General features: G+C 36.9%; 1 protein-coding gene across 1 annotated transcript; it reads left to right on the forward strand.

Moving 5' to 3' along the window:
- The first annotated feature begins 3,945 nt into the window (after positions 1 to 3,945).
- On the forward strand, positions 3,946 to 11,905 carry LOC148850932 (outer envelope pore protein 24A, chloroplastic-like). The gene is made up of 3 exons (XM_088944130.1): positions 3,946 to 4,550; positions 4,650 to 5,009; positions 11,630 to 11,905. The coding sequence occupies exons 1-3, from the start codon at positions 4,353 to 4,355 to the stop codon at positions 11,708 to 11,710; spliced, it is 639 nt and encodes a 212-aa protein (XP_088800256.1). The 5' UTR covers positions 3,946 to 4,352; the 3' UTR covers positions 11,711 to 11,905.
- The last annotated feature ends 12,625 nt before the right edge of the window (positions 11,906 to 24,530 follow it).

Consider the following 24,530-nt stretch of genomic DNA (forward strand, 5'->3'; position numbering starts at 1 on the left):
ATGAAAGTTTGGAGGGAGGCTTTTTGAAGCGTTCCCACATATGGCGCCAATTGATGATGCGCAATCCGGCCGGTCTTAGCTGTCAACGACCTTGCTTCTAAACTGAATAGCAGGGAACCTGAAACGGAGGAGATGAGGAAGCTCCGGGGGGAACTCGGTGTAACGGCTCTGAAGCTTAAGTTAGAATCCTTCAAAGACAAGATAAAACTAGATAGCGCAAAGTTTGCATACCTTGTTTGTTGGGGGCAGGGGCTCTTATAATCACTTCGCGCACTCGCTCTGAGGCCCTTGTCAGGTCGGGTATGATTACCCTTGCGTTTGTCAATTCGGTTGTCGTCCTTTCTGCTGGGACAGAACCGTCACTGCCTAACCGTCTCTCTAATTGGAGATGGCGGTGTCAGTGGCGATGGCAGGTGTCCGTTTAGAGTGCGGCCGCCAAGCGTCAGATCCCAAGTCAGTCAGGTGCAGCGCCCTCGGGCACGGACTTCCCCAGTGTCAGGCATGGTACGACTTGTTTGGTTTTGGTGCCCAGAAGGTGATGCGGAGTGGTGAGCGAGGCGAAGTCTTGAGTTCGGAGGTATCTATAGGGCATGTCAGTTCGGCGAGGTGTATCCTGAACTGTTACAAGGCAGGCCAGTTCGGCGAGGTATATCCCGAGCTGTTACAAGGTTGGCTGGTTCGGCGAGGTATATCCTGAACTGTTACAAGGTTGGCCAGTTCGGCGAGGTATATCCCGAACTGTGGTAGGCCAGTTCGGATTACTTTTTGGTTTTGGGCCAAGGGTGAGTTCGGGCCCCCAGTAGGGAGTTCGGTCCGCTGGTGTCTTCCCTTGGTGTTCACGCCTTAGGCTTGCTTTTTTGCCGAGCTGTTGTTTTTGCCACGTGTCGCATAACTGTGAGGTCGGGCCAAATCTTCCTTCATCATTATTGTATTTTTTTATATTTTATATTCTTTTATTTAATTATGATATCAAGGGTTGGCACATTTAACTAAAAAATTGAATTGTTAACCTGATATCATGAAAAATAATTTTTAATTTTGGACAAATGTTAAATTTATATTTCATTTCAACATTAATATGATTAATTACTATTTATCATACTCATTTTTCTTTAATATATTTAATATAAAACATTAGAGGTAGATATAGATTTAATAGGGTAATTGAATCAAACAAAAATTCTACATCCTCGTTCACTATTTTACTAATATTATATAATATATAGATAAATAGATATAGATATAATTTTAATAATATTATTGTTGATGCTCAGATTGGCCAAGGACAACAAGGTAATTTTGCTCCCGAGCTTTGGTGGAGATGGCCGAGGGCTTCGAAGGTCCAAAGGAGGGGAAGCTGAGGCCGAGGACTATGTCCGAGGTAGAAGGTCTTTTCAGATACTATAGGAGCCGAAGGTTGGTACCGAGTGCGGTGTGCGAGGGGTCCAAAGTAGGTCCTAGGATAGAGGTGTCAAAGGCCTCGGGTGGGTACCTGAGGTGAGGACACCGATGATCAAGTTAGTACGAGCATAAAGTGAGTCAAAGGTCTAGAGCCGAAGGAACCAGACGAGGACTTAAATAGCACTTAAGTTCTCCAGAGGGAAGTAGTGCTTAGAGATTACTCAAGCTCCAAATCTAGTCCAAAGAGTCTAGCCTCCTACCTTGTGGGGTGGGGGGTGGGGGGTGCTTCGTATTTATAGCTGGAGTCGCCTGGTAGTAGTTGGACCTGGATGGTCCAGATATGAGCTGTACAAGGGCTTGGCGAGATCCTTTGCCAGAGTCATCCAACGCTCTTTGATTGGGTCCGTTCGGTCTGTGCCTGAGCCCCAAGTGTCCCCATGGTACGCTTGGGCTGGCGCCCTCTGATTCGACACGCATCAGCCCCGTACAGGCCAGCCAAATACACCTACATCAATTATAAATATAAATATAGATATAAATAATAAAATTTCATTGCCAGCAAACAAGCTTAACCAACATTTTTGGAGCAAAATATAAAACGGGGGAAATCAATAATAGGGAATGCTTGTGAATAACATGTCTTTGGAAAAAATAATCGTGGTTTTTTTCGGCCTACTATATAGATAATATGGGACCCGTGATAAAACATGTTTAACGTTGTCTTGTACAAAGTTGCACAAATTCTTTCTTTCTCTCCCCAAGTCATCATTGGGCTTTATTTCTTTATTAGCAGAAAATGTTCAGCCCAAATCTGGGTCTGGTTCAGCCATTGGATCTACATCTTCAGTCCGAGCCTAAAGTTTATCTACATAAAAAAGTACTACTTATTGTACAATTTAATAAATTAATATATATATATATATATATTAGTATTATTATATATAATATTATCATGTTAGGGTTGTTTAGTAAAGCTCAAGTTTAGTCCTAAAAATAGTTAGGCATAGAATTATTCATGGGCCGGGTTTGGGTTTGGTTTTACGCTTTTGTTCTCAAGCTTCGGGCCAAGCTTTGTCAAAAGCTCCAAGCTAAGTTTGTTTTTGTTTCCTTTGTTTTTTTTTGGTTCAATTTGGAAAGAGTACAAATATAAATACATATATTATAAATATATGCAAAATAATATAAAATACAAGGTTTTTATACTCATTTTAAAAGGAGCCGTTGGTTTTTTATATTTAATCGCCTGAATCCCCAATTGGTGATGTGGTTTTTTTATTCTTTTGAAAATATCCCAGCATCATACTCAACCATTTTGTGCTCTGCGTATTATTAGAAACTAATATGCCTCAACCCTCCCCAGCGGGTATGGTGAAAAAAATCATGAGAGGATACATTAAGGTTATGTTTGGTTTAAAGGAAAAGTTAGAAAAAATAAGGTTTTCTTACCTTTCCTTTTTCTCTTTTCATCAAACCAAATACAGCCTAAGGCTTAGTTTGGAAGGAGTATAAATACAAATATGTATAGTGTAAAACTTTATATTTTGTATGTATTTACACCATATATATTTGTATTTGTAGTCTTTTCAAACTGAGCCAACGGTCAATCAGTCATTTAAAGAGCTGTTTGTTTCAGCTTATTTCAACAGCTTATTCAGAGTGTTTCAAGATAGCTGAACTTGTTTAATTGAATCGGCTGAATTGCAGCAGTTTTGTCTGTTATAGGGTGAGTCCTACACAGACGCCTTAAGTTATATTTGGTGAAAAAATCGGAAAAACCCTAATTAGCTACTCAATCATCTTTTGACTGTCCGCTTCAACATCTTTTAAGCCTCAAAAATGTTACAGCTCAACCCTTCCAAACGGCACTTAATTGCGTTTTTCAGCTGGCGCCTACTCCATTCTTAATTAAGAATTAAGATGGGTTTAATTTATTCTTATTTGTTAATCAAGTTGGGTTTTATATTAGAACCATTTTTTTTCTTTTCTTTTTTTTTTCGCTAGATAGGTATATTGAAGCTAGACCTGTTCATGGGTCGGGCTCGGGCCGGGCTTTCACTCTGCATTAACAAGTTTTTCTACGGCCTGAGTTCGAGCCTGGCCCGACATCGGGCCTACAACTTGGGCCCGAGCTTGGCCCTCGTAAAAAACCCAAAGGCCCAAGCCCAAAGTCTAGCTCATGCCGCTGCTATTGCTGAAGCGACTGAAGAGAGAGAGAGAGAGAGAAATTATAAAGAAAAAAATGTATATATTAAATTATTAATATATATATTCTAATAAATATTATATATTTTAGAAAATATATAATGCTGAATTGGGCTGGACTTTTTTGACAAATCCCAAGTCCAACCCGAAACACAGTCAGACTTGCTGGGTCAGACCCGCGGGTCTAATTATATGTCCAAGCCCGACCGGGGTGCGGGCTGGGCCGGGCCGGATAGCCCGTCGGCCCATGAACAGGTATAATTGAAGCCACGATTTGCGCCTGCTAATTAATTTAGGTCATGGTTGACAAAAGTTTGATAATTTATTATTTTTCGTGGTCAGAAACAGAAGGAAAGCTGGTGGCTGCTGCAGAATTCACCTACCCAACTGTGACAACTGTAGTCGCTGGATGGTGGATGCGAATATAAAAGCTATCAATCTACGTTTTACTCATTCGTACATCTGTAGATCCACAATCACCAAATAAATCCCCATGTTTCAGATGTTCGAATCCAATGGGTATCAGTCCTAGGAGTACAGATAATTTGTTGCACACCTTTGTTGTAATCCCTTGAAAATTCCGTCCACCCATGACCCAACGTATATTGGAAAGAGCATAACCGGGTGAGGGAGAGAAGAACCAGAGACAGAGAGGGAAGATACTCGTTCCCTTTCCGAACTCAGTCTCGGATTATATAGTACCTGTTTACCTTTTCATACCCTCTCTCCCTCTCTCTCTCTCTCACGAGATGAAGACTTCTCTGAAGGCGAGATACGAAACTGACAAGAGCAGTGCCGCTGCAACTCTAGCCATTAATGCCGGCAATGTGAAGCTCCGAGCTTCTATGACGGATGCCACCGTCGTCAATGGTCCCAGCTTAAATGGTCTCTCTCTCGCCGTGGAGAAGCCTGGCTTCTTCATTGTTGACTACAACGTACCTAGACAGGTAATCCTATTCCTAAAATTCTAGTAACTGGAATCTCTATTATAGAAATACTAGGGTTTTTAGAACCATCTTACTGTTTCTCCTTTCCATTTTGCCCAGGATGTTAGGTTTCAGTTCATGAACACAATTAGAGTTGCAGACAAACCACTGAATCTGACTTACATTCATGGGCGCGGCGATAACCGGACTGTTTTGGACGGAACTCTCGTTCTTGATTCGGCTAACAAGGTCTCAGCTAATTACGTGTTTGGTTCTGGGAACTGCAAGTTGAAGTACGCTTATGTCCATGGAGGCGTGAGGACATTTGAGCCCTGCTACGACCTCACCAAGAATTCCTGGGACTTTGCTGTGTCTCAGAGGGTTTATGGGGAAGACGTGTTTAGGGCTTCATACCAGACGTCGAGCAAGCTCTTGGGGCTGGAGTGGTCGAGGGATTCGAAATTAAATGGGACCTTCAAGGTAAAGAATATTGTTTGTCGCATTGGTTGGAAGATTGCATCTGATGTATTTTGTTGCGTGGCTAGAAGGAAATGTTAGCTGCATACATGATTGAAAACAAGGTGGAAATAATTATTTCTGTTTTGCATTAAAATTAATGTATTTTCTTAATTTAAATACTCAAAGAAACCTTGTAGCTTGTGTTTTTACGCGGTCTGCAACAACTGATGTCACGCATGGGTACCCCCTATACGAATAGAAATATTGATTTTGATCATGACCCAATTATAGATTTTAAGTTATGAATTTATAGAAATCTAATGAAAACAAGTTGGATAATATCAGCATAATGAGATTGCTAGTCCAAATGGATCTTCAAAACATAACTTATCTTCTTCTTCTTTCTTTTCTTTTTTTTTTTTCTTGTGTTTAAATAGTGTTTCCTTCACTTGTTTTTTGCTGGGGAAGGTGACTATAATGGATGTGGAGTTTCTGGACTATGTTTTTGTCCTCTCAAATGCATGCAATTTGACATTAAATAATTCTTTGAGCAACTTAATCTCCTCATATGCTGCCTAGAGTTTTGTGCTTTGAGTCGATGTTCAACAGTCACCCTGCCAACTCCATTCTATCTTGTAATTCACCAATGAGTAAACTACTTTTACTAAGGCTCTCCACTTTCCTGTACTGATCAAAAAAAAAAAAAAAAGAGAAAAAGAAAAAGGAAAAAGGCTCTCCACTTTCCTGAGGAGCTGTCAAGCTGAACCATTTTTTGATCATGATCCTTAACATAACCGGAAGTGTTTTTATTGAAGAAGATGTCACAATTGCTGACAATTCGCCATCCCATGCTCTCTTGGCTTCCCTTGTAAGTGCATCTGATGGATCATTTACTGTTCAAGGTACCCATCTCAAGGTGTTTGCTTCCCCTCAGCAGAGAATTCTAAGCATCCATGATCCATCAACTACTGCTAAAATCCATTCTATTAGGATATGGTAGTCTCTGTCTATTACAAGATTGATCTGAATAGAAATATGAACTTGCTTGAGGCCTTGTAAATTGTAATAGATCAAGAAGTTCTGCTCTCATCTGTGAAGATTGTTTTCCAAGAAGAAGAAGAAGAGAAGAGAAGAAGAGAAGAAGAGAAGAAGAGAAGAAGAGAAGAAGAGAAGAGAGAAAAGATATGAGAGAGGCAAAAAGTAGCTGGTGGTGCCAGCCATTCTATTATATACTAGGGCAATTGAAAAATAAAAGAGAAAAATTACAACAATGCCCTAGTAGTCGACTATGGGAAATCTCTTCATCAAGTAAGCGATTACTAGGACCAGTATACTGATAGTAGTCGACTACTAAGAAAACTCTGTGTGAAGTAGTCAATTACTAGCAACAGAGTATTGCTTTCGGGTACAAGTTTAAGATATTACATCAAAGATGAATAATGGATATTTCTTAGGGAATCCAGGGCTGTCACAACTCAGGAGCTGCAAGAGAAAGCAACAATGGGGAGATAATAGTAGTTTATTCTTTTTTCTTCTAGAAAAGGTAAATTGTGATGTATTTAAAACTGTAAATGAGGAAGAATAATTGTAGTTCATTCTCTGAAAATTTTGGACTATATTCTCAACTGAACTCACAAAACCTAATTCCAACTATTCGTTTGGAAGATATTTGGAACTTTAATCATAAGAGAAACATCTACTTATATATCATTATATATATTTATTTATTTATTTTTATTAGCTTCAGTTAAATTTTGCCCAGAAAAAAGTTATTAGTAGGTATAAAGGGTAGAGTTGTCATTATGGTGCGGTGAAGAGTGCAACTTTGACTATTTGATATGATTGGCAATTTCCTAGCAGCATATTACTGATTGGAAGAAGACACTAAAAACTGCTTGACTGTTATTCTTTGTCTTATGCCCTGTTACTATTTTATATGCCACTATGCAACCACATGCCATCACAAATTCTTAAAGTAACTAGTGTCCTTATATGCTGCTTAGTCTTTTGTTGTTTGACATGACATTGAATGGATATGTTTGTCTCTTGACAACCCTTAGAACCTTACAACTCTGAAACTATTCTTGAGGCCTTTCTCGCTACCCCATATAATATGTCCAGAACGAAGCACATCCTATTTCTCCTATCTTGTAATCCACCAGCGGATAGAAAACTATTTTATAATGCCTCTTCCATCTCAAGGAGATCTCAAGCTGAATTTTGGAGTAATATACCTCAGGAGTCTGTGGCTATCAGGATCTGAAGGAATATTTAGAAGACATGGTGGGGACTGGGGAGACACTGGTGGTTTATTAAGAGCCTATTGTCAAAGGAGAATAATAGTACACAAATAGGAAGGAGTAAACCTTAATGGGGCTTTGACAGAGGAGTGATGTTTTGCTACTGGATTGTAGGATTTAGGAATGATGTGATGTTGATTCACAGGGTATAACAAGCTGCTCTGGGAGTGATTTAGGGATTTGAGAATGACCCTAAACTAAATAATAGCAAATATAAGGTCTAGGTCTCTCCTAGAGTTTTATTTCACACAATCCCTGGGCCTCTAGTAATGGACTTTTGTACCTAGGAATGGCAGAAGGACCTTTTCGTTCCTTAACCTTTTGACAAGGGTGGGGCAGTAAGCTCTCTGCTCCTCCTTAACTTTTTGCATACCTGTGTACATTCTCTCCTGTGGTTGGGATCAGAGTTTAAAATAATTTTTTATCTAAGTAATATATTTTAGGTGGGACTCATCAAATGTTCAATGCTTGTGCACTTGTGCCACATGCAGAGTATTTTCTAAGTCAATGGTATATCATCTAGATGGGACCCCTTCAGTTAAAGGTTAATTCATCAAAATGTAGCAACAAATCATGTGAGGCACATCCCACCAAATGAACCTTGCTCGTGAACCTACCTAAACATCATGAGCCACTCCTTTTACGACAGTGGTCTTTATTTGCACAATTGTTGGAATTCAGAAGATATCCCGTTGCAACTCTAATCATTCTTTTATCTTGTTGTATGACACCTAACAATAATCTAGTTCAAGCCCTGTCCCTATATTGATGTGTCATTCCTTTATTTCTATCTTTTCTCTTTTTTCTTCTTGGATCAATGCCAAGATCAAATGCATATTATGGATAGAGAGGTATCAAAGATGAAGGAAATCATCCTTCATTGCAGCTCAAAGGAAGAAAGATGATATCAAAGACAAAATAGCCACCAAGACTAGCCTCCAAAAGCATGTAATGTGTATATGACTTGGCTTGTCCATGTAAATATGTAATGTTGGGTGCCAGACTTGGAAAATGGCCTAGTAGCCTTATCGAGATTCATTTGTTTTAAAAATTAGAATGTTAGAATCTATGTTTTGAATAATCAAATTGAACCATAGGAAGCACAGTTCTAAATGTCTAAAACAATAGGGGTAGTATACTGCTAAAAAGAGTGAAGATTCCAATCATGAATCTTAATTTTAAATTTTAATCACAAAATGGGGTTGAATCATCTGTTTTTCAATGCCCCACTCTTTCTTTTAAGAGAAAATTGACCTACATGGGTCAGGGATGTGAGGTTCATCTGTTACCAAATGAAGAAGGCTTTCACCATCTTTCCCTTTCTAATAATTTGATTTCTTTGCAATCAAGGAATGTTCATTCTTTTGAACCTTCAGAAAAGGAACTTAAATTAATTGCTCAGTACATGCAGACACCCCTTTATGGAGTAAAGGTCCATAAAGCACTGGCCCTTGCCTAATTACACAATTTGCACAAGGAGGGGAAGCCGAAGGTAGCTTGATGGAGTGGAAGTCCATTTTATGTTTTAAGTGGTGTTTGGGGATATGACTTCTGCTCTCTGGTTATTGTGTTTGGCTGGTTGTTGATAAACATTGTAACAGGGTGGTGCATTGTGGGTTTCATGATCTTCCAATTTAGGTTGCAGTTTTGAATTTTTTAAGTAGGTGATGTTTGTACATGTGTAATGTATTGGGCTGGCGTTGGCAGGATGTGCCTAACTTTATTGTAACCACTTTTTTTGAAGGCGATTCCTTTTCTTTTGTTCCTTTTTTATTTGGTTAGGCCATACTACTAGTATGCATCTTGTATACTCTTCTTTTAATGAACAGTATATTTCTATAAAATTTCTTCTTAAACCTTCTATGATATCCATTTGATTGATGGAATGCTTTGGGCATGCCTTTTTTTTTTTTTTTTTTTTTTTTTTTTTATAAAGGAGGTGCTCCCCTAATCATTAGTCAAAGTAGAGATCTCATGAATTCAAATTATTTAATTCATAGTCAGATTCATATTGGTCGGTCTTTCAAGTTGCAAGGAAGTTGCTTTGATTGAATTGATGTTTCAGCTTTCAAAGAATTGAACAGTGAAATTGATGCCTGGTTGCTTTGATTGAATTGTTCTGATCATGTAAGAATATCAACATCTTTTGTAGTATATCAATTATTAAAGAATATCTTGGGTATTAGGAGGGGTGGACTGGATATAGGCCTAACCTTTGGCATTTCTATTATCACTTATAGAAAAGATGATTGGGTGATGCAACAGGTAGCAGACCTGATTGTTTTGTCATGGTTTGGTTGGTTATTCAGACCAATATTTCCCCAGTAAAGCCATCTGGGGAGCATCAAAAGTCAATTTTTTTGTGTGGGTAGTAGCATGGCAGAAGTGTCTGACCAAGGAAATGCTTCCTAGAGGGGGAGTAAGTTTACCTAACTACCTTTGCCCTCTATGTAACAGGGAGACAATCTCTGAATCACCCATTCCTCTTTTGTGACTATTCTTCCAGAATTTGGCACCACTTTTGCATGGCAATTCCTGTATTCTGGTGTTGCCAGCTTTAGTTCAGAATCTTTTGGCAGGTTGACAAGTTCAAGGCTTTTCTAAGAAAAGGAGAGCTTGCTGGGCGGTTGTGCCTCTAGCAGTGGGCCCTATGGCAGGAGAGGAATGGTTGAATATTTGACCATAAGTCTAACCCTAGGGAGATGGTAACAATAAGGATGGTAATTTGGGTCGTAGAAGCAAATATCCTTAATGAGAATTTGTTGTCACAAACTGGCAAAGATAAGGATGATGATGCTGGCTGTGTGCCTCTCCAGAAATTAGTGGAAAGAGAGGTCGCAATTGGTAAGAGTCTGGGTTTATTTTTTTGGGGGTGGTGAGGAGTTTGCTAGAAGGGCTTTTGAGGAGTTTGAGAGGAGGAAAAGGGATGAGAAGTTGAAAAGAAAAGTTCGGTCAGAAGGAGGTAATGATTGGAATGAAGATGACTCAGGGCAGGAAGATGCAATCATGGATGAAGAATGAATCCTGTCTGTTACGCAAGCTGAGATTTGTTGGATTAGGTGTATAGCTGGTGGTCATCTCAGTTCAAGGGGTTTCTTTTTATTTTCTGGGTTCTTGTGTTGTTCTCCGGCTGATTTGTGAGCCGTAAGGTCTTTCATCTGAGTGTTTTTAGGTCTTATTATGGTTTTTTGTTGTCTCAGTTGGAGTCCTTTGGCTGTGTGTCCATTTCGGGTGATTCCTTATCACCTTTCTATTGTATTTCTTTTTCTTTTTAATGAATTTTCCCTTTATTCTTCAAGAAAAAAGAGTCACGTAATAAAGGAAGCTGCACCTGTCAAGGAATAAAGCTAACTGGCCATAAGAATACAAAGAAACTTTGGTGATTAAAATGTCTTTTAGGTTGCACTTGACCTCTAACTTTGCCACACTAATGGAAAGAGAATCCTGAAGACCATGTATATGTCATGTTCTCCATTCCAGTTTAGTTACTATCCACCTTCATACAGGACAAAACATTGTTTTATCTTTGATCTGCCAAGAGTAATGAGCTTAGATGTTGAGACATAACCCTACCTTTATAGATACTAGATCGAGAAGCACAGTATGCAACTCAAATTATAATTATCTTGGTAGCCCAAGGATGAATTTACTATCCTCAAATTCCATCCTGTTCCTTGCTTCCCAAATAGCCCGAGGAATGATGGACACAAAGGAACATTTACACAATAGTTAGCGTCTTTAATCCAGAAGGAACAAGCATCACAAGCATCCAATTTCTCATAAGGTCCTATTATCAACAGGGAATGCTAACATGATCCCCAAATAAGTGAAAAACTCCAGGGAGAATAACACCATTGTCTGTAAATTGTGGACTACTGGGAGATAACGTTGTTATATAATGGGGCCTTGTAGGATTTCAGCATATTAGATTTATTTATTTTTTGATAAATTTTCAGCATATTAGATTTATAGTAATTGCTTTAGGTTGTCAGGATATTATTTCAGCATATTATGTGATTTTAAATCTAAGAAATTGATTTATGTAGTGCACAAGGGTGTACTTTCTTATCTGCTTCGATTTTGTATAATTAGCGATTCAGTAGCCACTTTTACTTCATGCAAATTGTCTTTGTTGGAAACAAATGTGTCTATCAAGTATCAAAGTAGTATTGGACTTGATGAACATCTTGTCACACATCAACCAATTAACCGACTCCACTCAGGCAGGTCAAATATATGTCATTTCTCTAACAGGGGTTCAAGTTTTTTATTATTTTCAGGGATTTGTATATATTTCCTTCTCGGTAAGATTTTAACCTTTGAATCTTTTGTTTTTCTCAGATTTCAGCATCTCTAAATCTGGCAGAGGAAGTAAAAATGCCAAAAGTAACTGCTGAGAGTACGTGGAATTTTGAGATGTGATTTTTCTATTGAAATTCCTGCAAAGCAAGCAATTTCTATTGGTTGTATTTCAATGCCCCTTAGTGGGCTGCTTCCATTTTTGCTCAATACTGCAAATTATTTATGCTCAATAACCAGATCAGTGGCAGCTAATTAGTTTTTGCTGTGAAATGGAGAATTAAGTTTCTAATTGAGATATGATTGCTTTAGTCCTCATTTTCTGCTCCCTTCTCTATTACTGGTTCAAGAGATGCAATAGAGTGCTTGTGGGATTTAGCCAGTGTTTGGAACCAATGGAGTTTTCTTGAAAAATGGTGCACGTCAGCATCACATCTGAATTTCGTTTTTTCAGACCGTGGCTGATGTTTGGTTACACATTTTTTAGAATATTTTCTCAGACCATACCTGGAAATCAGGAAAGGTATGGTTTGAGAAAACATTCTTTTGGTGTTTTCTTGCTTTTTTACTGTTGCTGGTAACATTATGCTGATGTAACATTAAAAATGCCCATGTGGCAGCAACTAGCATGATCTAAAAAAAAGCCATTTTCAACAGACCAAGATTCCCTAGAATCTTCAATCTCTCCACTGGTCAAGATTCAATTGTTTCCTCTTATATCCCAGTTTTACCTGTCGATAATAACTTGACCCTGAACCTGAGAAGACCTCTAAGGGACACTGAGATCTCAGACCTCTCTTCCTCACCTTAAAAGAAGTCTACACCTCCCCTCATTCCAATGACACCCGAATTTGGACCCTCAACCAAAATGGTGATTTCTCTTCCAAATCTATGTTTAAGGTTCCAATTCCAGGTGATCAAAATTCCTCTTTCCCTTTCAAGAGGGTTTGGAGTAGTCATATTCCTCCAAGAGTTTGCTTCTTTGTCTGGGAAGCATGTCTACAGAGAATAAACAGGTGTGATCTTCTTCAGAAAAAAAAAAGCCTGGGAAGGTCATATATTCCTCCTCATGCATGTGTGCTCTGCCTAAGAGAAGGGGAATCTACAGATCGTCTACTCATTCATTGCACTTTTTCTCAAAATATTTGGTGGCATTTCTTAAACCTGACTGGATATAGTCGGGTTTCTCCAAAGCATATTCAGGAGTTCCGCAATCAGGGGCATGGGTCAGGCTTGAGCAGAAGAGGTAAAGTGTATTGGCAAACTGTGGTACATGCAGTATTGTGGGGAATTTGGGAGGAAAGAAACAGGCGCATATTTGAAACAAAATCAGATCTCTAGAAGAATTAATTTCAGATATATTCTTTTGTTGTAATTTTTGGGCTGTTAATTCTGAGAGGTTTCAAGGCCTCTCTCTCAATGATCTTAACAGAAATATCTATATGATCTTGCTTCTCCCAACTTACCCTCAACCAACCCAAAGATTACAGATACCGCATATTGAAGAAGGGATGATTCTAAACTTCGATGGAAGTGCCAGCAGGCAATCTGGGAAAGCTGGGATAGGTGGTATTTTGAGGGATAAACAGGGGATTATCTGTTGGGCTTTCAGTGGCCCAATAGGTAACACAGACTCAACAAAGGCTGAAGTGATGGCAGCGCTCACTGCAACCAGAATAATAAAAAGTTTGGGCATTCAGAAATTATCCATTGGAGATTCTGCTAATACTATCAAATGGCTGAAAAGACAAGGAGGGGGGATGGGGGAGGGGGGGTCCTTCGAGGTTGAGTCATTATTTGACTGAGGCAAGAGACTCCTTGGAAAATTTAAATGTAAATCTGTTGCAAATCTGGTTAACTTTTTTCTCAAAAAAAAAAGCCATTTTCTGAAAAATCAGTATATCAATGCAGCATCGTTTTTTCAAAAAACGGCATTGGTTCCAAACATGGCTACTAATTTGATCCATCCCAGGGGCAAGATTTTCTAAGTGGAGATTCCCCTAGTCCATATATTAATGGTTAGCCTTGTGATTGGCAATAAAATCAAATAGTAAATTATTTAGAATCCATACTTGGATACGGAGAGGGAAGAGTCATAATTATTTAGAATCCATATTTATTTGAACGGTATGAGCATGGGCTTGCACTGACCAAAGCCGATTTCTTGGGGAGTTTGGCTTCATTCAGTGCAACACCTGTTCGAATAGCCTTTACAGCCTTGCATTGGGAACTTCTCTATACTCATGTGTTTTATTTTATGGGGAGATATTTCCAATGCAAGGTTGCACGAGGTTATTTGAACGGTGTGAGCATAGGCTTGTACTAACCAAAGTCGATCTCTTGTATTTGCTAAGTGCTATCATGAGTTTACTGTTAAATTATCCCCTTCTTAATTCCCTAAGCTTAAAAAAAGAAACAAAAAAGAACTATTAAGGCCATGTTTTGGAGTGCTTAAAAACAAGTGCTTATTTGAATAAGCACTTATTAGCATTTGGCATCCAATTTTTTCAAGTGCTTATTTTTTAAAATAAGCACTTATTTCATATTAGGCGTTTGATGGTCATTTTCCCTAATTAGCATTTAAATAAGCATTTCTGACTATTTTGTCCATTTTCTTTCAAATTTTCAAAATATACTTTTTGAAAGCACTTTTAATAAATTATTTTTATAAAAACACTTCATAAAAGTACTTTCTGAAAAGCATTTTTATAAAATCACTTTTATGAAAGTACTTTTTATAAAAGTAATTTTATGAAAGTACTTCTATGAAAGCACTTTTATGAAAGAATTTTTATAAAAGCACTTTTATGAAAGTACTTTTATGAAAGTAATTTTATGAAAGCACTTTTATAAAAGTACTTTGTGCTTTCATAGAAGTGATTTTGTAGAAGTACTTTTATAAAAATGCTTTTGTAAGGGTATTTTCTTAAAAGTGTTTTTGTAAAAGTACTTTTATAAGTGTATTTGTAAATTTTTTTTATAAAAGTGCTTTTGTAAAAGTGATTTCATAAAAGTATTTTTATATAAAAGTGTTTCATAAAAGTACTTTTATAAAATTCAACTAGGGATAATTTTATAAGTGATTTTTTAAAATTCAACTAGGGATAAATTTGAAAGAAAAAATTGAATAAGTGCTTATTATATAAGCACATAAAAATACTGGAAATTTGAACTTAAAAATAAGTTTTTATTTTTAAAATAAGCACTTATTTCGGATTTATTTCTCAAATACCAATAAATGCTTAATAATCCAAATAAGTACTTATTTTTAAGCACTCCCAAACATGGCCTAATTCCCCCGCCCCACCCCAGCCTAGTCGAGATGGAGGAGGCCTGTAACAAGGCTGTTAACTTGCCTCAAGGGAGTACGGTTAGCGATTGAGTGTTGGTTTGTTAATAGTTATTTCCAATACCCTATAGCACTGGGTCTTGGCTCAGCTGGATGTGTGATCCAAATTCAGCATTGCCCTCTAAAAACATTTTAGTTTTGTAGTTGGCAGTTAGGATGATTCTTAGAGGTGTAAAGTGGGCCGGGCCGGGTCGGCACAACACGGTCCGTGGGGGGGCCGTGTCGTCCTCTTCGGTGGAAATTTTGGGGGTTGACCCGGCACGACCCATGGCCTAGGCCCAAGCGGGCCCATGCCGTGCGTGCCGGCACGTGGGCCTGGGTTGGGCCATAGCGTGGGCCTTGGGCCTAGGCTGAATCGGGCTGCACTATTATTATTTTTTTTGAAAATTTTGATTTCTTTTCTAAGTAAAGTTGTAACACTAAAATATTTAACTTTCTTATGAACTTTGGGAATTAGGAACTATTTAAAAAATTAAGAAATGAAAATATAAGTTATTTAATACATAAATGAAAAAAAAAACTTAACCAAATTGAAATAAGAATGATGGAATAACAAATTGGAAGAAAAATAGGAATTTTATTTCATTTAAATTTGAATGGTACAAATTAGTGAATTACAAATACAATGATTGGATCATTGCATACTTCTTCGATGAATGAAATATAAAAATGGAATAAATTAATAAAATAAAAAAAATACAATATGGTTACAAATTGAAAATACAAAGTTACATTATTAAAAAATAAAAAAAAGACATCAAATAAATTAAATAAAATTCAAAACTTTTACAATAATTTGAAAAAAATGAAAAATTCTACAAGTAGTTAAATTCACGAACCATCATTCATGACTTTCATCATCTGCTTTGGGTGAAATGTCCAATGTTGTATCTTGCCCTCCCTTGTCTTGTAATCAATCTTCTGCGTCTAGCCAATCCTTGAAGTAGATGCACATCTCTATGCTCTCACCATGCATGCAGCTTCTTTTGTCATCCAACACCCTGGTATCTGCACTAAAATAAGACTCCGATGGAATTGTAGACACCGGAGGGGTTAGTAGATCACGTGCCATAGCGGCGAGAACTAGATAATTTTTCGAGTGTTTACTCCACCGGGCTAAAATATCAAAATTATTTGATACTTCACCTAAAAATTTGCTTGCAAATAAAAATAAAGTTCAGTAAATGAACTTGTTGTAGAATTAGCAGATTTCTGCCTTCTACATATTAAATAAAAAAGCTTTTCTCTTCTACTATTGGGCTCAAAGTCAGAAGGAGAAAAAGAAGAAGATGAACAAGTTGTAGGAATACAAACTATACATTTAAAATAATAAATTATTAATTTCTTCTTTTTTATTTCCTATATCAATATTCATATTTTCATAATATATTTCAAGTAAAATATCTAAATCATCTTTCCTAATCCTAGGGTCTAATATTGTAGCTAAACAATAAAGGGGAAAATTGTTCTCCCAATATTTTTTAAATTTATTTTTCATATTTCAGTAAATACATTGAAATTGTAGATTATTTCTATATTTGGAAAAAAATCACTAATTACCATTAATTGATACGATAAATTATAACTAGTTGGATAATGAATTCCAAATAATTCATTTGTTGCATCATAAAAATGTTTTAAAAAATCTCTTATACAGATTGCCATTTCCCAATCTTTCTCAAATATCATATCATTAGGCATTTTTAAATTATAAAAATCTGAAAATATTTGTTTATGAGATATACAACTTTCTAACATAGCATAGGTAGAATTCCACCTATGCTTTACATCTAATATAAAGTGTTTATATTTTAAACCACAATTTTGGCATAAATATTTAAAATCTTGTTTTCTTGCTCCTGAATATATATATAATTTCTAATTTTTGAAATATGATTTGAAATAATATTCAAAGAATCTTGAATACAAAAATCTAATATGAAACAATTTACCATTTAAGCATGGTTTTAATTGAGATTTTAAAATATTTATTGCAGAATCATTATTGCTAGCATTATCAAAACTATTTGTTTTCTATTCCATAAGCATGCAAAGTATTTAAAATACTTGCAGCAATAGCTGGGTCACTATGTGGCCATTCAAGCCTAGTAAAACTTAGAATTCTTTTGTTCAAAAGCCAATTTTCATCAATGAAATGATCAGTAACACAAATATAACTAATATTAAATTTGGATGTCCAAACATCCGAAGTAATTGCAACTTTAGAATTAAGATTTGCTGACAAAGAAATTAAATTTTGTTTATATAAATAAAAAATTTTTAAAGCCTTAGTTCTTATACTATTTCTAGAAACTTTTTTATATTGTGGGTTTACAGAACTATGCAACCATTTTTCTAGCTTTGGATCTTCAGCTAACATAAATGGTTGTTCTACATGTACAATATACTTAGGAAGTTCTTGTCTCATTTTCTCTCCCTTCATCTTCTTCTTGCTCATGTGTGAGCAGATGTCTGCTCAAATGACCCATACCACCCTTGCTACAATAATTAAAGTCTTTCCTACATTTTTGGCAAATGGCCATTTCCCCCTTCCCCTCAATATTCTCTACTTTGAAAACTTTCCAAACTGGGCTACTCAACTTGAAGCCCTCATTTTTTCCCTAATATCACAACTACTAGGGGTGAAAGTTCCACTTCCATCAACATCAAATGCATCGGCATCAGTGTTAACACTAATACTATCGTGATGCGATTGAATGCCATCCAAGGTGAACATGTTGGGGAATCGGTTTTGAGAAGGCCGACCATTTTTTTTTAATTCTAAAAAGATAAAAATTAATCTAATTCGACTTACCCGAATTGTTGGTTTAAAATCCCAACTTGATTTCAACGATTAAAGCCTTTCAACGTCCAAGCCTCCCAAATTGAGATACTTGAGCTGGTTGAGCAAGCATTCTTCTTGTTGAAAGTCAAAACTTCGATAAAGTTGAGACTTGAGAATTAGAAAATGTAGAACGAAACAATCGCTAATCAGAATTTCTCATATTGCAAATAATTGAGAATGTATGAGTATGAGAGAGAGAGAGAGAGAGAGAGAGAGAGAGTTAAGAGAATTGTTGAATTGGTATGATGAGAATAGTGGAGGATACAACTATTTATAGGAAGTGAACATAATTCAATTGTCCAAAATACCTAAAAAACGATGTTATTTAGTTGTTAGAAGGGGTATTTTGGTCATTGTAAAGTTACTTATAACTTTACCCAAAATGCCCCCTTAAACTAGTTATATAACTGTTGGAGTGGCATTTATGTCATTTTTTCAACCCTCCATAAGCAAAATATAGAAATACCCCCCTAATATGCTATTTATAGCTGTTGGGGGGAGGGGTATTTCTGTAACCACCCCCCTAAAGATGAAACTAGCCGTTGGGCCCCTTTGGGAGGGGGGCCTAACAGCTATATTCCCGGATGGGCCAAGCGCGGCCCATTACGGGCCTGGCGGGCCATCCTTCATGTCGTGCTATACCGGCCCATGAACCTCGAACCCCTGACTGAGCACGGCATGGACCTCCATATTGGACCTGGCACAACCCGTTGGCCGTCATGCCATATAGTGCCAAGCCAATCCAAAATCGTGCCAGGGGACAGCCCGACCCGATTTACACCTTTAAATTGATTCTTGACTAACTCGCCATGTTTGAATGTAATCTTACAAGCCAAGTCTGCTGGGAAATGAATCTTAGAAGACAAAAGATAATGCATTTATTAGATCAGCTGAACAGAGTAGAGTTTCATGTTTCACGTGGGGCGGTTTATGCGGTATCGACAGGCTAGTCTCTAGTCTGGAGCCTGGAAGACTTCACGTTAAATTGGAATATGTATAATAAATTGGTAGCCATTGTTGAACTGCTGGCATCCAAAATGGTGGATAATATTTGGAGACTTTTCTTTCAAGACATTCAGAAATTGATGGAACACAAAAATCTCTCTCTCTATGTGGCTCAAATGGTGGGGTTCTTCCAATTAATTAATATGGCTGGTAAATGTGCTGAACGTTGACGAATCTGGGATTATATAGTAATGTTTTGGGCTTTATTTTTTGTTTTGCTTTGTCTGTTTTATCCGTCTGGTTTTCTTTGTCTGCATATTCTCTATTTTGTAAGATCTATTACTATGTATGTATAGTTGTACAGTATTGGTTACAGTAGTTCCACCAAAAAATCTTTATTCGTAATCATTCCACTTGTTCACAATGGAAGAATCCAATTCAATAATACTGGATATGGGCTTGCACGTGGTCATTTCGAGGATGATGCCGCAGTGGTAATTAATGCGAGTGGATAGTGACCATATATGACGATTTAAGTATTTTTGTTTGATGGATTCATCTTATGGCGGGGGCCAAAGGCTGAAATTAGAAATGGTGGTGCGTGCTTTTGTTCGTAGGACGACTGGATGATGATGCAGTCTGCTGGGCCATGGTACGTACTGAGAAATGGAGATCGACAGAAAAAGGAAGCAAATTTCTTTGTTTCAGATCATCCCTCCAGATAAGAAATTAAAGACTGATTTTAGAAAAGGACGGATTTATTTGACGACAGACCAGCATTCTGCAATCTATAGAAAAAAAGAAGAAGAAGATGGGAATCTCTCATCGCTAGAAACTGACGCTAACCAGCAATGATTGAGGGGGGCTTCTTTTGACTCCGGAGCTCTTGAGCTTTGTGGAGAAGCCTACGATGGAGATCAATGGAAATTAGAATCTCAGAGATATGAAGAATGTGCCTGTGCTGACTGCTGAAAACAACCGGACCATTGCACTTGTAAGTTGCTGAGCCATCTCATCTGCTACGGAGTCCGGACATTCCATCATTGCTGTTTGCTTTGTTTTCTGGTTGTACTGGACGCGTGGTCCAAACCGTGTCACTGATCACTGATTAACACACACTAACTGAACCATCAACCAACAGATCCTCATCAAATCAATTTCTTTCTTTCTCCAATGGACGTAAGAGCTGATTGATTTTGTGCTCTTCGCCTGAACGAAGGAATAAAAGATTGATATGTATAAATGTTTGAGACCGTTTAGGCGGTCAGTGTTACATCGGAAAAATCGGTGTTTGAGAAAATGGTAATATGTTTGGATCTGTTTTTTTACAAAAAAAAGAAAAAGAAAAAATGTGCTTTAAATCACGTTTTTTAAATCGAGAAGGTATAGTATGAAAAAACGTTAAATTTGACATTTTCTCAATTTGGAGCTTGTTGCTGTTAACGAATACATAATGTTGCAGTGACGTGGACTTCTTCTTATAATGGGTACTAGTGTTGAAAATAGATATGGAGCACTAGTACCAAAAGAAAGGTATTGCTGTTGCCCTAGGAAATATCCTATCTGGCAGCAACGTTTCAGTGCCACATTGGAAAAATCGGTGCTCCAGGAAACGTCAATATGTTTGAAACCGTTTTTCATAAAAAACGGTGCTCTAAGCCATGCCTTGGAAATCGAGAAGGCATGATTTGGAGTAACGTCGAATTTGATGTTTCTTCGGATTAGAACTCATTGGTGCCAATGAGGATATTATGTGACAATGATGTTAACTTCCTATAATGGGTACCCATGCTGAAAACAGATAAAGAACATTGGTACCAAACAGAAGGTATTGTTGTTACTCTAGGAAATGTCCTACCTGGCAGCAATGCTTTCAAACAAAAAAGGCATTGTTTTCTCATAAAATGATGCTTCCAACCCACACATGTACAACATTGTTTGATTTGAAGGAAAAAGTAGGGAAAGTAGGGAAAAGGTAAGGAAACCTTTACAAATTTTGTATGGGTTTCCGTACCTTTTCCTTCAAATCAAGCATAACCTTAATGGTTTCAAAATATTTATGTATTAATGTATCCAAACATATCTGAATACAAGCTGAATATCATTAGCTATGAACACTAAAGGGTATTCTTTTTTTGGATTTTGAGAGGGGGGAAGTTGGACAATGGGATTTTGGTTCTCATTGATCAACGATACCATTTTTTTTTTAAATTAATGTGAGGATTAGGGAAAATTTATTTTTCTGAGTCCTACGTGAATAAATAACTTTCCCACATTGGGGAAAAGACTCCAACACTTAAATGTGACAAAAATGTCTACTTAATAATAGATTTTTATGGATAAAACGATTATTTTCGTTTTTATTTGAAAAATAAAAAAACATGAATAAATACATTTACCTGTGTTTTCCAAGAAAAACATATCCAATTAAATACATTTACCTTGCTAAATAACTTATCAAAAAGCCAACGGGGTCTATGCATTGATTCTATTCTGATTGTGTATTGACCCTACTCGATTGCTTATAAGGTTTATCTTTGACTCAGCTGACATGACTTTCTTATGACTTTCTTAGGGCTCCGGAATTCTCTTGGGTAAAGCCTGTATGACTGTCTGCTGAATTGTGATTAACTGATTATACAGTTCTACTCAGTGATACTTCAGCTCCATGCACATGGGTTTCACATGTCAGGTTGACGTGGAATTCCATGATTGGGTAGGCAAATATTCATACACGCTTCTTCTTCTTTGTTCTGCTACTGTGACAGGTCGACCCACGTAAGTAGTTTCATACTGTTACTTTGTTGAATTCTTCACAGAGTTTTTGGATATATTTTGCTTAAACTTTATTGAGTCATTAGTGATGACTGATGAGCTTGACCCCTTTTCCAGAAAACAGACAGAAAGAATGACAATAATGTGAAAATAATGAAAGATATCTAGACTCTAGAGTTGAGGCCCCTTCCAAGAAGGCTCCTAATCTGTGGGTGAATATGCTGATGGTTTGTGACAGAATGTTCCCCAACATGACTTTAATTGAGTTCTAAAGACAGAGAGCGCATACCTAATTTCATCCTCATCCTCCACTTCATCATCATTATCATTTATACCTGTCTCACTCCCCTATTCTGTTTTTGAGTACATGTCCATGTCCATTGTTATATAATGGGCATTAAATTTAAAATCATTTCGTATTAGTCCCATCTTATTCCTTTTCGGTCTGTCACTAATTCTTTCAGTTTCTTCGTGTGCTCATGATCAAATCATCTTAATTTATTCTCTCATTTTATCATCTATTTTTATTATCGAAATAATAGCGGTACTGCTCATTTGAAAAAATATATACCAAAATGTTAGATGTCCAACATAAGAAATTTTAATATTTTATCATGTGCTTTCCGCTAAGGCATGTGATCTGCTAAATCCTCTAATGTCCATAGTAGCATTTAAATCTTATTTTAATGCAAGAAACAAGGTGATAGATGGAAGAGTAATTGGACGACAAATGAAACATTGGATATGTGAACTTGTCTTAAAGATTGGTTGGATAGAAAAAATAGATTACAAGATAAATGAGGATACAAGTCATATAACACATAATCAAATGTATCATCAAAAGAAGAGGAAAATGAGACTTGAAGAAAAAATTTAGATTATTATAAATTTTGAGATTTTAATTTTATGTGTGCCTTGTAAGTTATTTAAAACATTTTTCAATTACATTGTAAATTTTTTATTTTCAATTTTTTATAGCATTCTTTCAATTTCATTTAATCATTTAATAATTTTATTGTTTGAATTGATTATTCATATGGAATAAAATTATAAGATAATTTTTTTTTTTCGAATTGATGTTGCAATAATTGAATTTATCATTTTTTTCCTTCAAATTTTCATTATTTTTGAGTTTTTGATATTTTTTGTAGTGAAAACAAAAAGAAAGAAAATGAAATAATACTGGTTGTCCCAACCGGCCCAAGATCCGCAAGCCATAGGCCCAGGCCGTGCCAGCACGGCCCGCTACAGTGTAAGTGGCACGAAAATGTGGGCATGACATACATTACACAACTAATGCGGTTTAACACTTTTCTTCATTTGGAAAACACATTTTTATTTTATTGTTGATTGCTGATGTGACATTTCTCAAAAACAAGATAAACAAAAGAATCCATGTTGGATAATACCCCCTAAGGCTTAGTTTGGAAGGAGTGTAGAGTGCAAAACCTTGTATTTTGTATGTATTTGCACTGTATATATTTGTATCTATAAACTCTGATCCTTTCTTACTTTAGGCCATATTTGAGAATGCTTAAAAATAAATACTTATTTGTAAAATGAGAATATGACATTAAAGTATCATTTGGAACGATAGTCCTTATCATAGTTGCTAAGCACGGCCCGGCCTGGCCCCTGAACATCCCTTGGCTCTGGTTCAGATGGTTCATGGCTGTACATAGATGACCTGACCCCACCATGTGGCACACGAATGGAGATGCTCATGGGCAGGGACCTTAATTATCAATGCATGGATAACTCTAACCCATTGATTAATTAGAAGGTTTTCTTGTGAGCTACTGCCTTTTAATTTCATTGAACAAACAAATAGGACAGATGGGTTTCTTCTCAGAATGTCATTTTCCCAAGACAGCGAGGGCTGTCTTTCTCAGACCAAAGCTGTTGGGCTGGACCCATCTGCCTTGGGAATTGATCGGATAGATTAAGGATCGATATATTGATCTACAACCAAGGTTGCAGAGATTAGAAATTCAATGAATAATTTCATGTACAATTTGGTCTTTTAGGTCTAATTACAGTCTGATGTCTTGGCATAAAAGGTTTCCTTTCCATGATTCCAAAGTTTGGATGAAAGCTGTCTATTAAGATCCCAACTTTGGTTCTTGATAAATAATACATATTACACAGACCACCTAAAGGATGGAAACAGTCATTTCTATCATCTCCTTGTTTTTCTATCCACCAAACAGACGGTTTGCCTTTTGGATCCTGTACTTTTTTAGGCTTGTCACTGTAGCTGCATTCCTTTTCAAGTGTGTCCATCATTCCATCTTAAATTCCTACGGATTAAGAGAATGCGTTTTTCAAATTTCTTTCTGTTTACGTCTATACCATGCTCAGTTTCAGCATAGTAATTAAAGGACAACACAGAACAAAGAGTATGGAGAATGAGAAATGGCGTGGGACTTCTACTGCTAAAAGTGATAAAGCTAATATACAAAAGCCTAGAGTCTGGTACTCACATGGACCCTGCAATAATATGAAGCAAGTTATTGAATGGACCAGAGAGTTTGGGATGATATAAAGAGGATCTTTTTCTACATTTCTTTCTGAGTGACTGACTTAGCTAGGGTGGGAGGGGACCAAGGCTAGTTGCTAGTGGGATCTCAAGTCTCAACCATGATTGAGACATAGAGACTAACTGTGATATGATTTGCATTGCTGTCATCCAAGGAGAATCATCTCGGCAAGAAGTGACTTGTGGATCTGATATTATGTGGATAATAGAATATTGATGAGAAAGAAGTGAAAGACTACACAAATTGTTGTCTCCTAGTCTCTTACTGACTCTCCAATGTTACATCTAATTGGCATATGATATGGGATTGATCTTGTAGTTTAATTGGATGGGCCTAAGTTAAAACTTGAAGTTGGGAATTCAAAGCCCAGCTCAATTACCTACTACCTATCAAAAACCCTTACATGGGTTAATGTCCTGAATTGCAGCAAAGACCCTCAAGGCAGCATGTGTTCAGCTAGCTTATCCATCAAATGAAAAAAAAGAATAT

The sequence above is a fragment of the Nelumbo lutea genome, chromosome 5, assembly GCF_056320005.1.
Source record: "Nelumbo lutea isolate HS-2025 chromosome 5, American lotus-T2T, whole genome shotgun sequence".
In the NCBI taxonomy this organism is placed as follows: domain Eukaryota; kingdom Viridiplantae; phylum Streptophyta; class Magnoliopsida; order Proteales; family Nelumbonaceae; genus Nelumbo; species Nelumbo lutea.